This window comes from Numida meleagris, chromosome 16 (assembly GCF_002078875.1).
Source record: "Numida meleagris isolate 19003 breed g44 Domestic line chromosome 16, NumMel1.0, whole genome shotgun sequence".
In the NCBI taxonomy this organism is placed as follows: Eukaryota; Metazoa; Chordata; class Aves; order Galliformes; family Numididae; genus Numida; species Numida meleagris.
In genome coordinates, this window is record NC_034424.1 from 9,685,748 (window position 1) to 9,701,058 (window position 15,311).

A 15,311-nucleotide genomic window follows, 5' to 3' on the forward strand; every position below is an offset into this window, starting at 1 on the left:
TATTGTTTGGCTAGTGTGAGAAGCAAAGATGTATGGCTTTTAACATGCAAGGATTTGTTGAAATTCTGCCAGTCATTCTTGATTGATAAATTTGTCTTTCATAGAAGATGCTAAACCCTTTTGGCTCACATAATTCAAAATGTTGCCTATTGTAAGTGATGATGTTTTAATAGATTTGGAATGATGAATTTTGTTTCCTCTTACTTTAAGGTGGATACCCTGCGTCATGTTATCAATCAGACGGGAGGATACAGTGATGGCTTGGGAGGAAATTCACTGTACAGTCCACATAATTTAAATGTGAGTACCCAGGGGAACAATAGTTTGGAGAGCCATAAGCGCGGTGTCAGGTAAATGCAGTCGTTAATACATGTATTAGTTACTCTTGCGATAGCATTTTTTAACATTGCATCTTTGGAGATGAACTGCAAAATAGCCCTTGATATGGCTGTGAGTCTTGATCATGTAGGAAGAGAGAAAATTCCTAAAGCCATCACTAGAAGCAATTCGAATTTTTATATTTTTCAGCCTTATGAGTTAAAAAGTAATAGCCTTGGAGAGAAGGCTCTTGTTCTCTGCAGAGATGGTCAGATAAGTGTGCTTGTATTTGTTATTGCCTGCAATCAGACATCGGGACTGCTCTTTTGATACACTTTTAGCCATTTCAAGGGTGCACATTTTTCCTGCGTTTGAGAAGTACTTGTGGCCTTGTTACTTGAAAGAGAGTAGTAAGCCTGGCAAACAGACGCTTGTGAATTGAGGGGTGGGAGGCTGGACTGTGCTAGGTGCTAGCTGGCCCAGCCCTCGCTGCAGCCGCTGGGATCGGTTGGTGCTCAGAGCCCTGCAGCGCTGCATGCAGGCGCCAGGATGGCTAAAGGCCGGGAGCTGTTCTGCTGCGTGGAAACCTGGGATAAAACACCTCCCAGGGCAGCAGCCTCTGCAGTGAAGGCTCCACTGCAAATTGTATTTGTCCCTCGTATTCAACTTCCTCTTCTCATTTACCGCTTTAAAAATGAACGCTTCGTTTTATTAAATGTTTCGTATTTGCTTACCAGGCGGCTTTCATTGGTTTTCCTTCTTATTCACAAAGTTTAAAATGGCCGCAGAGAGCAATGTCCAGGCAGCACCTCTGCTGCCCTGGGGCAGCTCCACGCCCGCTGCCCATTGCCCGCTGCCCATTGCCCGCTGCCCATTGCCCGCTGCCCATTGCCAGCTGCCGTGTCGCTGCCCGCGGTGCCGCGGCGCAGGGCGGCATGCAGAGCGCCGCTGGGAAAGGCTCAGCCGCGGGGATGCGAGCTTTTCCTCTTTTAGGGTTTCCACTTGCCACGAGAGTAAATATTAATGATTTAAAATGTGATTGAAGATGTTCAATTGTAAAGGGAAAAAAGTACCATTAAATACTCAAATCTTTTACATTTGAAATGTCAAATCTTTCTTTTTGGGTTTATAAATAACTCATAATAACCCACAACAAACCATATAAAAAGCCTTTTAGTTGCATTTCTCCTTTTTCATTTAAGTGTTTTGAAATGCTTCAGAGAATTTGCGATATCCTTATCAACATGATAAAATATGAAACTGTGATTGCCTGCAGCATTTTACAGACATGAATTCCATCTTCACTGATGAGGCCTGATAAGGCGCTGTTGTATAATACAGTGCATAATCTCAAACCACCAGAGTAAGGATTAATTTATTTGAAAAAAAGAATGCTTGCTGACAACCTCTCCTCCAGCTGCCAAGCTGAGTAAAAATATTGTACATTTGTTGTTTATAAATTTGGATAAAAGAGGAATGATGTTTACTTCAGATGGAATATCTTTAGACTCATATCTGCACGAGAGTTTTTCTTTCTCTAAGTAGATTTTCATATCTTTAAAAAATAAAAAAAAGCAGAGGTACCTCTGCACGCTTTGTGCATTGCCAGCCCGTGTCTGAGCAGCTGAGCATCTTAAACCATGTGGTGAGGCTTCAGCCTTAATGTGATTGCAGGTCGGTATTGCCATTAATTTTACTTAAGGGAGCACAAACTCAAGCCTTAGAATTTGTCACGATAAGGGCTTCTCCGTTTGCTGTTTTTCATCTGCTCAGGAGACAATTACCGGGCTGTGCCCTCGTCCTCGCGGTGCGGGGCCGTCGTTCGCACGGGGCAGCCCTGGGCCCAGCCAGGCGGAGCGGCCCCGCGAAGGCTGCGGGGTGCCGGGGGGGCCGCTGCCCCGTCACTTCCACTCAGCCTCCCCCCACTCACGAGCCCCGTGCCGCCCTCCTCCTGACTGACACCAAAATATGTAGCGACAAGCTGTCTGCCACAGCAGAAATCCGATCAGACGTTGATTTCAGCAATTGCCTCTATGGGCCGAGACATAAGGCAAATTTGTTTCTGAGCACTGCTATTGCTGATGCAGGTCTAATGCGGGGAGGGCCGGCGGCGAGCGGGAGCGCGGAGCGGCAGCCGATGTGGGGCTGCGCCTCGGGAGATTGGCAGAGGGATCGAGGGCCCCTTCCTGCCCCTGCCCGCGCCACTCTGCGGGCTCAGAGGGACCCAGATTCTGGGGTAGAGAAAGGCAGCTCCCAGCTTCGGAGCTGAGAGGAGAGAGTGCGTTAAGAACGGCTGCCCCAGAACCATTTGCTCAGGAAAAATAACCCGAAGCGTCGGCTGAGGGGGTGCGCTTCGTTAGGGCGAGAATGGAGATGCAGAAATGCTGGCATCGCTGTTGCAGCCAGCACCTGGCTGCAGGACCCCTCTGCAGGAGCCCCGAACTCGCTTTGTCACCGGAGCAGCTCACACGCAGCGCGTGTGGTTTTCTCCTCTCAGGTTCTGCAGCCAGAGGGGGTTTTGGACAAGCTCTTTCCCAGAGCATCTCCAGCTCTGGCCTTGCCACTCTGTTACTTTCGGTGCATGATATAATTAATATGCGTAATTGCATCAATTGAATTGTTTTTCCCTTTTCAGGCTAATGGAGGCTGGCAGGACGCAACTACTCCATCTTCTGTGACTTCCCCTACAGAAGGGCCGGGAAGTGTGCACTCTGATACCTCTAACTAATCTCCTAGCAACACTTTTTCCCTGAGCTGCGATGCCTTGATTAGCGCATTCAGAGTCACAGGAGAAAAAGGAAAGAATTTTTTTGTAGCCAACCACCTACAGCTTTACTGTAAAACCTTGTCTTACTAGAAAACTTGGTAAATCTGTTTTTTAAAGGTATCATAATCATTTGTATTTATACTTAAAACACACGATGTTAAAAAGCACTTTATCCAATTGGGCCAAGATTTAGCATTGTTTATAGCCCTGTAACTATTTTATCATAATTTATTATCAGCGATTTTAACAGTGTTGGTCTAACAGTTGCCAATTGCTTGGCCTTAAGGGTAAAAGTACAGTACAAGCTTAACCTCAATAGCAGGAGCGGGCACAAAGGAACACCTCACCTGAATCTAACTCGCATATTTTCGCGGAAAGTCAACGTGAGTTACAGACTTTGATTGTGTTTAATCTTTTCATCTCTCTAATAGAGTTGGAATAAAAAGATCTGTTTGGTTATTTCGGTTAACAGCGGTTGTGTTTAAGAATCCTTATTCGTCACATTTTTGTTGTGATCTATTGCTTTACCAGTTAGGTTGGATACCAGGAGCATCTTTCCTTGCTGACCGCCAGGACCCCCCGCCTGCTCTCTGTCTTTCGGCAATGGACCTAGAGTGTTCTTAGGAGGTGAAGATACTTGCTGCTGCTTTCTGGGAGAGCCACGAGCTGGGGTTTTACAGTACGAGTAGGTGCTGCACGCGGCTGCCGAGATTGGTTACTTCTTCTTGGCAGCCAAACAAACAAAAAACAAAAAGGAAAAGCAAAGGAAAAAGCACCATTATATGGATTGTTGTACATAGTGTAGCAAAAGAGTATTTATACATCTCACCAATCAAAACACAGCTTTATTACCTCATGCGAACTCATACGAACCAATAGACTTTCAACATGTTCTGTAGCTTAGAGTGCTCACTTACTACCTCTGAACGATACTCACGCTGTAGTTTGTCTCTTTCTTATCTTTTTGCATCTTGTAATTAACTCTTTGTTTCCCTCATAAATTGTAATGTACATTGTAATCTTTTAAAAGAACCGGGGTTGCATTTGCAACTTTTAAAGAAGCTGAAGTGGAAACATTGGGTCTTAGGTTTAACGCAGAACAGTGAAACTGTTGTAAATACTGAGAAACATTTTGAATGTTCTTCATCTTGTTACTAATCCACGCAAAAAATACGACTAATTGTAATGCATACAGACTTCAGTATCAGTACTGTATATTCACCCTGTGTAACAGGGGGCCCTTTCTTTCTCTCTTTTGTATTGTATGCGATTCTGAAACTGATTGAGTCATGAAAATAATTTGTGGCAGTGATTCTAATGTATTAAAACGTTTCGTGTTACTTTCTAACTGGATTACACCCTGGATTGAGAAGTCTTCCTCGTGGTAGTTCTATGTAGTTTCAAACATGAATAAACTTTTTGCTTTCATGATCAAATACCGATGTAATTCCTTCCAGCTCACTTCAAGTCAGACCTGAGGAGGCGGCAGTCACCCGCAGAGCGCGGCTGCGGTGGCAGGAGCTCAGCGCTGGGCCCCGGGCAGGCGGCGTGCGGGAGGAGCGCGGTGCTGGGCCCAGGTCCCCGGCCCCACCTGCAGCTGCGTGCTGCCCTGCCCCCCCAGCGGGGGCTGGGGCGAGGGCCGGTCCTGGAGACGCATTAAAAAGCGTCGTGGCATTCACTCTTAATTACCGTTCTATTTAACGTTGACTTTGAAACTACAACCTTAGCTAGCAAGTGTAATTTGATTATAAAAATATTTTTCTTTATTAAAAAAACTTTTTTGGAAGGGCATATATATATAAATGCTAATTTTAAGTCTTTTTAATAAAGTAAAGGTCAATAACAGGTAATAGCCTATTTACCATATCTCAAGGAAATTGACTCACAGGAAATCAAATTAACGTTAATCACTTGCAGCAAATGGTCTCTGATAGATAGAACTCCTTACTCCTTTGGTAGCAGCAGCAGGAGGGCTGCCCGTCCCCGCCGCGCTCGTCATGCTTCCTCGCCAGCCGCTGCTGGAGCCTCTAGGTGCTGTTTTGGTGGCGAAATGATTGTTTGCGTGGCTGGCTTGGCTTGTGGGTCAGCTTTTCTTACCAGCAGTTCTTGGGCTGGGTTATTCTGCCAAGTCCCTTCTCTCGTCCTCTCTTGCCCCAGTGCCACACTCACCTCCCTCTGTGCCCTGTGAGCGCCGCTTGCTCTTCTGCTTTTGTTTGCTGAGCGCACGCAACTTCTCCATCAGTTTTAGAGCTGAACGTCCCTTCTTTCACTACAGGTGGTGCATTTAGATTGCCATGTAAATAGCTAGAGGCGCTGCACAGCTTCACTGCCAATGATGAGAGGGGTGAGCGGGGACTGTGGACTTCTGGAGGCTTCTGCATGCGGATGATGCAGAGCAGAGCGCCCTGTGCTTGCTGCTGGAGCTCCCTGAGCCCACACGCTCTCTGTTTATGCTCCAGCTCAATGGAAACAGTGTTTTAAATGTAAAGTGTGTCAGTGGAGGCAGAGGCAACATAATGAACACACAGACGTCCCTCATCTTGATCGCATCTCCGCTGGCCACAGGCAAGGACCTGTCATGCACAGAGGAGGTTCATAGGAAGGCCATCAACAACCTTTGGGCCACGCTCACGTGCCCCGCGCCTGCTGGGCATCATTAGCGTGCTGCTTTACAGCATTAAGGCTCTGGGTCCCTCTGAATTACAAGTGCAATTTGGCCTTTCCTTGCGTTGGAGAACAGCCGCATGGTTACACGGCAAATAATAAACGTCGTATCCTTGAGGCTTGATTACACCTCAGAGAGGCTTACTGCCAGCACCAGTGTTGCGATCGGCGCCGTGTTCCGCTGGGTGGGGCCGTCAGAGCCCTCCAGCAGCAGCACTGCGAGCTGGGGGTGTGCAAGTGTCACCACAACTGTTGGTGAGCGAGCGTCACCAGGAGCTGCTGGAGCCCCGTGCCGCCGGCTTGGAGGTGGCAGAGGAGCGCGGCCGCCATCCCCGTGCCTGTGGCCGTGCTTCCGCCCGCTCGGAGCGCCGGGCAGGCCCGCGGAGCACAGCGGCACTGGGCAGAGTCTTGCAGTCCCAACCCTGTGCTCCCTGTGTGGGGCTGTACCGGGCCCCGTCCCCTCTCCCACCCAACACACTCTGCGCGGGGCGGTGCCACGGGGCAGGGCAGCGCGGCCCCGGGCTCTGTGCCAGAGCGATGCAGCGCATGGATGACCTGCCCCCGCAGCGCAGCGCAGCTCCCGGCAGCTCGGACACGATAGAGGATGCTCGGCGCAGGACGGGAAGCTCTGGGGTGGCAGAGGCCTCCAGCACGGCGGAACACGGAGCGCTGGGACGGGGCAGCTCTGCCAGGGGCTCACCCTGTGCTGCTCGGCGCTGGTGCCTTCTGCGAAGGCTGCGCAGGAGTCGGGTGTCATGTCGCTGGTGCCAGTATCTGTGCTGTGTATTTCCAGTGTGAAAAAAATAATTCCAAGTAACTGAAGATGTTTCCAGTTTGTGTTAATAAAATACATCTTTTTAAAGAATGGAATCCTTCGAAGATTGGCAAATTTTATTTTGTTTCATTAGCTTTAATGTTACTGCCATATGGACTGTGAAGAAAAGTGAACCATTAGATTGGAGGGACTGAGTTATCAGCGTGACACAGAAAGCGCTGATACAATTGTTAAGGATAAGCCCTGGGAGTGATTTATTGCGTGCATTGTATTAGCCACAGAGGAGTTATGATATGCTCCCCATTCCTGTATCATATTAGGGTTTTATTAGTCTAATATGACATGGTAATATAATATACGATTAGAATTCCCATCCAGTCCCCTGGAGAGAACGGCGCGGGCTGAGCTCACTGAAAGTTCTCCTTCCGCACCGAATGCCAAAGCTGAACTTCTCTTCCAGGTTCCCCTCGCGCTGCTCCCACGGCTGCAGAGCCCAGCTCCGCCATGGCAGCGGTCCTTGCCTGCAGCAGCGCGGAACGAGGGCGGGCACATCAGAGCGCTGCTAGGTGATAACTCCCCAAATCTGTAGCAAAGCCCATTTGATCGTCTCCCTGTCACTGATATAATAAAAAGGATTAATTCATTGGAGACTGCCAAAACCCTCACGTGGCAACAAACTTAAGAATCTTGTTTACAGGGGCTAATTAAAACCAACTGATTTCATTCATATCTGCAGCAACTAATGTGGGTGTGGGTGCGGGAGTGCCCTGGGCCGCATGGGGCCCGGTCCTGGGGGCAGAGCTCTCTCGGGGTCCCTGGGAGTGCCCTGCGTGGGGCCCCCCCTGCCCCCACCCTCCCAGGGCCAGCCGAGCTTCGAGCCGCTCCTCGCGGTGCGGGGTCACCCGTTAATGCCAGCTACTGGGATAACAAAGGGCTGCGTTTTGGGTGGTAAAATTCAGCGTAAAGAGCACGCATCATTAAACGCGGAAATCCAAAATTTTATTGCAATCTGCTAGATCTGAGCTGACGCCAATTAAACAAAAAAGATATCATTTATAAAAAGGCAGAGTTCAAGTTGTATTAAATATGAAATGCAATTTTCTGCTGGTTGTGATTTATTACCGGTGGTACATTGTTCAAAGAAGCATGTTATGTTTCAATAGAGAAATATTGTTTATTCATTAATATTTTAAAACTTGCTTATTGCTGCGTATGGCTCTCCCGCAGAATGAAACTTATGATTTAAAACATGAATTAATAAACACATTTGAAAGTGTTAGACAATATCATAACCACTCATTTTTCATTTTACTGAGAGCATATTAAACTTTTATAATTCTGTGTACCGTTATTTTCCAAATAAAGGTTTGGGCTCTAAGGCGCTAATTCCAGGTGGGGGTGTGAGGAAGCGGAGCCCCGTGCCCAGGGTGGCTGAGCAGGGGCTGTGTCGCCGCTGAGCTGTGCCCGGGGGGCAGCCCCACACCTGCCCCGTGCAGCGCGTTACTGCGAGGAAACGTCTGATAGAGGCTGACATCCTAAATGAGGCCGAAAATCTTTTATACAAAACATGATAAAGCACTGACGATCCCGGAGGCCTCGGGTTATCTTGGTTATTACCTGCACCTACGCTGGAATCAGCGGCATTAAGGGGGCCAGCCCCGATCCGTAACACCTTTGAACTCATTAGTCCCCAGCACTTCAGACAGATGAGCCTATCAGCGCCTTCATTGGAGCCAACCTTTCTCGTATCTTAAAATCTCTCCTGCTGCAGCCTCAGTGTATTACCATAACAATAAGCAGTATTTCAATTTTAAGAACTCATTTTTCCTCAAATAGAAAGTGCCAATCAATTTAAAGAGCGAGAGATGCGCAGCGAGGAAGCAGCACGGCACCGCTCCGGCCGGGAAGTGCCCCCGGTGTGAGGCAGCGCGGGGCTGCCCCAGGTGCAGGGCTCTGCCCCGTGACCTTCGGCCGCGCCGCGCGGGCAGGAAATGGCGGAGCGGGATGGGAAGCAGACGTTTGGAGAGCGTCCCCAACTGCTGCCGGCACAGGGCCTGGTGGGGCGGGGGGACACAGGGCCACGGGAGCCCCAGGAGCACCCTGACAGCCAGCGGCACCGCGTGGGTTCCTGTGGGCTACGGCTGTGAGGGGGCTTGTTCTGCCTGCTGGAGTGGCCAGGGCATGGTCCGTGCTGGGTCCATGCTGGGTCCATGCTGGGTCCATGCTGGGTCCGTGCTGGGTGTGTGCTCGGGGCCGTGGCAGCAGCATTCCTCCAGGCCGGGCCGCCCGCACCGCTGTCGTCTGATGGATGGTGCAGGTGGTGGGCAGCTGCGTGTACAGTGGAGGCCTCGCATCTGACAGCGTAATGTAAATTAACTATTCACTTCTTTGTTGGGCAAAGTGAATCGGCAAACCTTATTACTCCAGATCAGTCAATTAATTAAAGTTCAGTGCTTAATCAAGTTCCAGTGGTCATACATGGGGCGCAGGGATTTCTCTCTCCTGAGCACTGTGACCAGAGGTGGACGCGGTGGCCGTGCCCTGTGCCGGCCCCAGCTCCATGTATCAGCCCCAGCTGCGGTGCTGGGGGCACAAGGCCCATGGTGGGCTCAGGGTCGGTGCAGGGTGCCCGGGGCAGTGGTGAGCTGGGGGTGCTGTGGTTCCCTGAGCAGAAAAATCTCTTTCAAAGGCACCTGGCTGCACGTTTCAGTAGCTCTCAGGCCCATCCATAACACAGAAGGAGATGCTGTCCAGCACACATAGGCCGGGATTCAATTAGATTGCTCTCTCCAGCTCTCTCCCCAAGAACATGGCACAAGAAGCAATCTCTCTTTTTTGAAGAGTGCAATAACAGAGTGCAATGGAAATGAGTCAAAGACACTCAGAGAGCAGGATCCCTGCTTTAAATCTTGAAAAGCACTCAAGAAAAATATGTTGTTTACCTGAATTTGTTTTTCATAAGGTCTCCCAGTGGATTAATAAACTAACCTTTCGTCTGTGAACACCTGGTCCTACATGCCATCAATAATGCAAGCTTCACCTCCTGCATTAATACCCGGTTGGTGCGGAGAGGCAGAGCGCGGCCCTGGCAGTGGTGCTGCAGGGAACGGCGCAGCTCGGGGCCCCTGTGCTGCACGGGGACTGCAGCGCTCTGCTACTCCTCTGCAGCGTGCAGAGGTTGGGAGGACGTGGACGGGCTGGAAACGTGTTTCTTTACAAACTCTTCCAGTCTTTTTTGCAGCTCATAATTCAACGGTAAAGCACTTCATGCTCTGGGGCTGACAGACTCTGAACGAGACACAGGCCACAGGAAAGTGGTAGAAATAAAACCTATGGAGTTCAGATTTTGTCAAGTGGGAGCAGCACTGCGTACAGAAGTACAGAGAGCACCGAGCCCGCCTTCATCTGTGTCCGTGTGGCTCCGGCCCAGAGCCCCCCGGTGTAGTGCCTCCGTGCTGCTGCTCACTTCCTGGGGTGCCCCAAGTGGGACCCCCAGCCGGGAAGCCATCCCTGCAGCCCCGGCCTCGTGCGGCCACTGGGGCTCCGAAAGGATCAAGTGCCCCACGAGCAGCTCGGCGGCAGCAGCGCAGCAGCACAGAGGCTGTAGGCTGGGGAGCCTGGCATCCCTTAATTGATTGATAGGCTAGGACTGTCAGCGCTTAAAGAGATAATTCAATTTATAAAATCCCATTAAGTGGTGAAAGATTTTTTGATTGTTGAATTGTTTCCTATGTGATGCCAGTCATTTTGGTCCCTCTCACTTGGAAATCCGCTTCCCATTTTCGAGAGGGCGATGGAGTCGCTCCTCATTGCCGCCCATCGCACAGAGCCTGGGCCGGCGGGGAGAGGCAGGGAGACGTGGGTGGGTGGGGGAGCGGCCCCCAGGCGCACGGCGTGACCCTGTCCCGCAGCACCCTATGTCCCACAGCCCGTGCCCCAAGAACCCCACCGCTCCCACGGAAGGACGGCCGCTGGCTGTAGCCCCCAGCGCACAGCCCAGTCCCAAGGGCCCCTCCTGGTGTGGGGCAGCCCCACAGTCCCCGTCTGTGCCCCCGTGGGCCGAGGCTGCACTCAGGGGGGGGGCGGGTGCTGTACGGCTGCTGAAGTTTCCTCCCTCTTTGCGGTGCTCACTCTTTGTTTCCATCCGCTGCCCCCACACCGGAGCAAACTCCCCTCTTTGGTTTGTTTCCATAGAAATCCTCAGCTGTAAATCCTTAAGTAACTTTTTTTTAATTTATAGTGTGCTATTAATGTCCTTTCAAGCCGAGGACTCCAGGAAATGAAATAATAGAAAAGGCCCCACTTTGAAATGCATCCAGGCATTTATTGTTAGTAAGTGAAAAAGTAACATGAGCATGTAAAGAAAATATTGGCAGATAAATGGGGTTTTAAAGAAAATATAATTGGATATAATTTCGGCTTCATCCAGTTAGATATTTATTGTTTTATTGACTTATTTTCTTTTATTTATAATCAGAAGCTTAAGTTGAAATTTAATTTTGTTGATATAAATATACATTTTTGTAGAAAATCTGGCATTTAAAAATGTTATCTGGGATGTTGCAGGCTTTGACAAAACCACACAAATTCTGCGAGAGTTTGCTTTAAATATCTCCAGACTCAGTAAATATGAAGCAGTCTATATAATCATCATTATCATAACAATTAGCGTTATTCTAATTAATGGGCAGGGCTAATGGCAACGCATCCACGTGGAAAATCCGTGCTTTCTGCACATTTGAGTTTTTCCCACAGTTTTTGCTGAGATGCACAGGGTTTCCGCACCCAGTTCAGGAGGCACACACCCCGTCCCTGCGGGAGCTGACACCCAGATCCCTTCGGGGCAGTGGCAGCCCCATCCCTTAGGGCCGCGGATGAGGAAGTGTTCCCCCGTGGGCTGGGAGCGGAGGTATCAGTTTCTCAGCAGCCAGACAGACTGAAGCAGCCCCATCGGAGGCAGACGCTTTCCATTAATCTTCATGGTGAGGGTCAGCCTTGGGGAGATGCCACCAGCGGAGCTGTGCCACCGCCGGGCTGGGTGCGCTCCTCTCCAGGGAGCAGCTCCTGTCCCCATGGGCTGCAGCATTCCCGGGGAGCCCGAGCCCCCTCCCCCACCTGGTGAGCTCCCACCCCAGCGCACGGGTCGCCGGAACCGAGCGCAGCCCAACTCGTAACACAGACGTCGCCAAATGACCTCCAGATGGTAATGGCTTTTGGATTCAAACCAGCGCTGCGGAGGTGAAAGTCTGCGCGCTCCATTACCGGCCCCCTGAGTCACCTGGTCCCCCTGAAATATGTCATGCACACTTCAAACCTTTCCCGTTTTATGGTCAGGTTTAACTGCGACACATAACAGCTTATATCAACAACGTTCGGAAAAAATGCCCTTCGAAGAACAGGCCAAAAACGGTAAACATTTAACAGGTCCTTTCTGTCCTTTCCTTATATGCATTAAAATAATTAGTTTAACAAAGAGGACTTTGTTCCCCTGTGTTTGAGCCATGACTGTGCCTGGTGCAACAGTGCAGCTGTAACTCAGTCCCAGGGCTTTGCTGGCATTTATACACACTGCTTGGAGCTGCTCTCTCAGTTTATAGTGTCAGCAGAACATCTTGATTGAATTACAGCCTTGTATTCAGTTAGGAGCCATGTATTATTCTAGACGCAGTTGAGTCATAGGTATCTGTCCTGGCTGATTTGGGGAGACAGACCCTCAGGATAAGCAGGAGGCGACGCGGGCCGGGGGAGCAGCTCCATGCTGTCCGTGCCCGCCTCCATGGGGCGCTGGGGGCTGCGGGCTCCGCCAGCTGCTCCTCTGCTGGCCCCGGGCCCTGCACGCTGCCAACCCACCTGGGATCCATGATGGGAGCGGGGCCGGGGCTGGGGAAGGCACAGCACCTCCAGTCCCCAGGAGCCTCTGGTTCCAGTGCCGCGTTCTGCTCCGGTGGGGATGGTGTGAGTGGGGCCGTGGGGTCACGGCACGAGGCCGGGCACGTGTGGTGGGGATAGGGAAGCTCTGCACAGGGGAAGTCCCCGGGCAGTGCAGCGCTGCTGGCATTTGTCTGCCAGTCCAGTGGCCGGCATGCTATTGTCACCGAGCACCCTTCCCCTAATTTGTCCTCTAAATCAGAGACAGCACATTGATTGGCCGCTGTGGGAGCTGGAAGAGTGTGGACTCAAAGCAGTGCACATGTAAATGTTTTGGATGTTAAGCTCTTGCCTTTGAGTCACCCGTGTTTGCGCAGACGCAGGGCCCAGTGCTCTCCAGCAGCTTCCTGGGAGCACCATGGAGACCACAGCACAGAGCTGGCGTGCAGCATCCAGGCCCCAGCCGAGCTGGAATGGAGGCTCTGGGCTGGGATCGAGGGCTCCGGGCTGGGGATGGAGGCTCCGGGCTGCAGTCGTTGCTCAAGAGGCTGCCAACCCCGTGCTCCAGCAGCACCCACCCGGGCACAGCCCCACGCATTGCGGCAGCGCCGCGGCTCTGCCCTTTGCCGCGCGTCCCAGGCACCGCAGGCGCCCGCCCTCCCGCCTGAGCCCGCATGAGCTCTGCCTCCGTAATGGGTTTCCTCTCCCATCTGCAGTGCCAACATTTCTAGTAGGATCTATATCTTTCCATAGGCAGTTTGTTTCATCACAGTAACATAATAATGTGCTGAGAAGAGCTCATAGTTGTGAATTAATGTTTAAAAGCTCTCACTTTTGGGTTGTTGAAATGAATGTTAATTTGACAAATGGCAGTCATTGGGATTGAGACGGCATTAACATGGAAATAAGAGTTAACCTCCAGCAGGGCAGACACAAGGTGAGATGAGCACGCGCTGCAGCAGCCGTAGTTTTTCACCTGATGCTCGTACTGTAAATACTGCTGGTGTCCTATCTATTTATAGAACTGTAATTTAAAGGCTAGTTCAGGAAAATCTGAATGACATCTCCTTAAGAAAAGCAATCGTAGGGTATCTTGGAATATGTCATGCAGCTCTCTTGCTTTCTCCCTCAAAAATACTCATATGTCCACTAAATCAATTTGCCTTTCTCTTGTAACTGCATTTGCAGGGCCATTCTTTTCCATTTTCTGTCACTGTCACACGCTAATTCATGTCACTCTGCAGCACGGGAGGGCCCATCCGACAGCTCCTGGCCCTGCTGCTCGCAGCGTGCTGCATACCCCGGTGCTCTGCACCGCTCCCAGCGTGCTCCGTGCTGCCTGAGGCCAGGCTCCTTCCCACGCCAGGGGTCTGGAACTGCCCCAGCGCTGGCGGATGGGAGCAGAATGTTTGCCCTCAGAATCGCTGCATCACGTAACCACTCCATGTGCAGAGCAGCCCATGCTGCACTACGGCACAGAGCGCGGCAGTGTAGGAGCACCTGGTGCTCCAGGGGACGTCGCTGCACCGCCGCGTGCTGCCCAGCACCTGGCACCGCTGCACCCTGGGTGCTCTTGGAGAAGAGGCTGCTCCTGTGAGCTCGCTGCTCGGCTCTGCCTCCAGAGAGTGCCTGTCCCTGATGTCTGGGCTTGGCGTACATGTGTGTGCTCATCGCTACAGAACTCATGTGCGTCGTGTTTCAAAGCAAAGAACTGCAAAACTCTATGTCCCGGGAATAAATAGAGCGGAAAATCTGGGGAAAAATTCTGAGCTCAGGGCATCGGCTCTGGAGTGGAATTCCCCCACACAGAGGCCTGGTAACGGGACCAACCCTGCCCCGCTCAGCGGTGCCCGACCCGCTGGGGCAGCAACACCACAGCTCCTCATCTGCTACTGTCACCTCTTGTTTTTGCAGCCATTGCTTTTTAGGTGTGCGGTGGGGAAGGACGCGCAAACCGGACAGTCTCAACCCACAGAACGGCAGATTTTGTTTTTTGCAAATTGTTTAATGTTTTGCAATGTTCTTCACATCTCTGGACATAAATATTCTGACTTGCAGCTGGGAAACTTCCTTCCAAATTGTTCCGTTTGTCAGGTTCAAGTACAAATTTTCAGCTAAAAACCTTCTCTCCTTGGCTCTTAATGGGTGCTGGCCAACAAACAAAAAAGAGGAAAAGGGAGTGAATTACATGACCTGTCTCTTTTTGTTTATTAAGAACTTCTTTCCAGCGTCTGATTCTTACGGAAATATGGTTTCAATTTTCTCTTTGAATTGTGGATCAAGAAATGTTGCCAATACATATTTTTCCCTGTCAAAATTTCATTTAATCTGGAGTCTGTGGACGTCTTGAGAGCCACGTCTCCTCGCGGGGTTATTACCGTGTGTGCCTGTTGTCATGTTAGCTCTAAATTGGAATCACATTTGTTCCGGAAAGCGGCGCTGGCTCCGCAGTGCAGCGCAGGGCCGTGGTTGGCAGCAGCGTTGCCCGTGCCCATGGGACGCCCAGGCTGCGTGGCACAGCTCTGCGGGACGGGACCTGCATGGCCACTTGGTGGGTACTGCGGGCATGGGGCCGGGAGCGGGACCTGCGCTGCGTGGGGTGGTCGCTGCACAGGGCTCCCTGCGCCCGCCCCCGGCTCAGCACCTATTGCAAACCCAGTGGCCCAGCACAATAATGGCCCGGGCAGCTCATCCGCACTGCTGGTACAACGCTTCTCGCAGGATTGTGGCCTTTTGAGAGCACTTTCCCTCTTGCATCATGGGGCTGCACACTTTACAGTTAGCTGTGGGTATTTCAGACTCTCAGAGGATTAACCTTTCTCTTCTACATGGAGAGGAAAGGGAAGGAATGACTCACAGCCTCTCCCCATTCCTGGAAAAGATCACTTCTGATGGAATCGGAATGCTGGAAATAATCCA

The 15,311-nt window shown here is 51.0% G+C and overlaps 1 protein-coding gene across 6 annotated transcripts in view; it reads left to right on the top strand.

The window, feature by feature from the left end:
* The window catches only part of PBX3 (PBX homeobox 3), a 98,922-nt gene extending 94,401 nt beyond the window's left edge, over positions 1 to 4,521 (top strand). For all 6 annotated transcript variants that reach the window (XM_021414028.1, XM_021414026.1, XM_021414027.1 and 3 more), the window contains 2 exons: positions 211 to 300; positions 2,954 to 4,521. In XM_021414028.1, the coding sequence (XP_021269703.1) occupies positions 211 to 300; positions 2,954 to 3,046 (183 nt within the window). In that variant the 3' untranslated portion in view covers positions 3,047 to 4,521. The remainder of the gene's footprint in view (positions 1 to 210; positions 301 to 2,953) is intronic.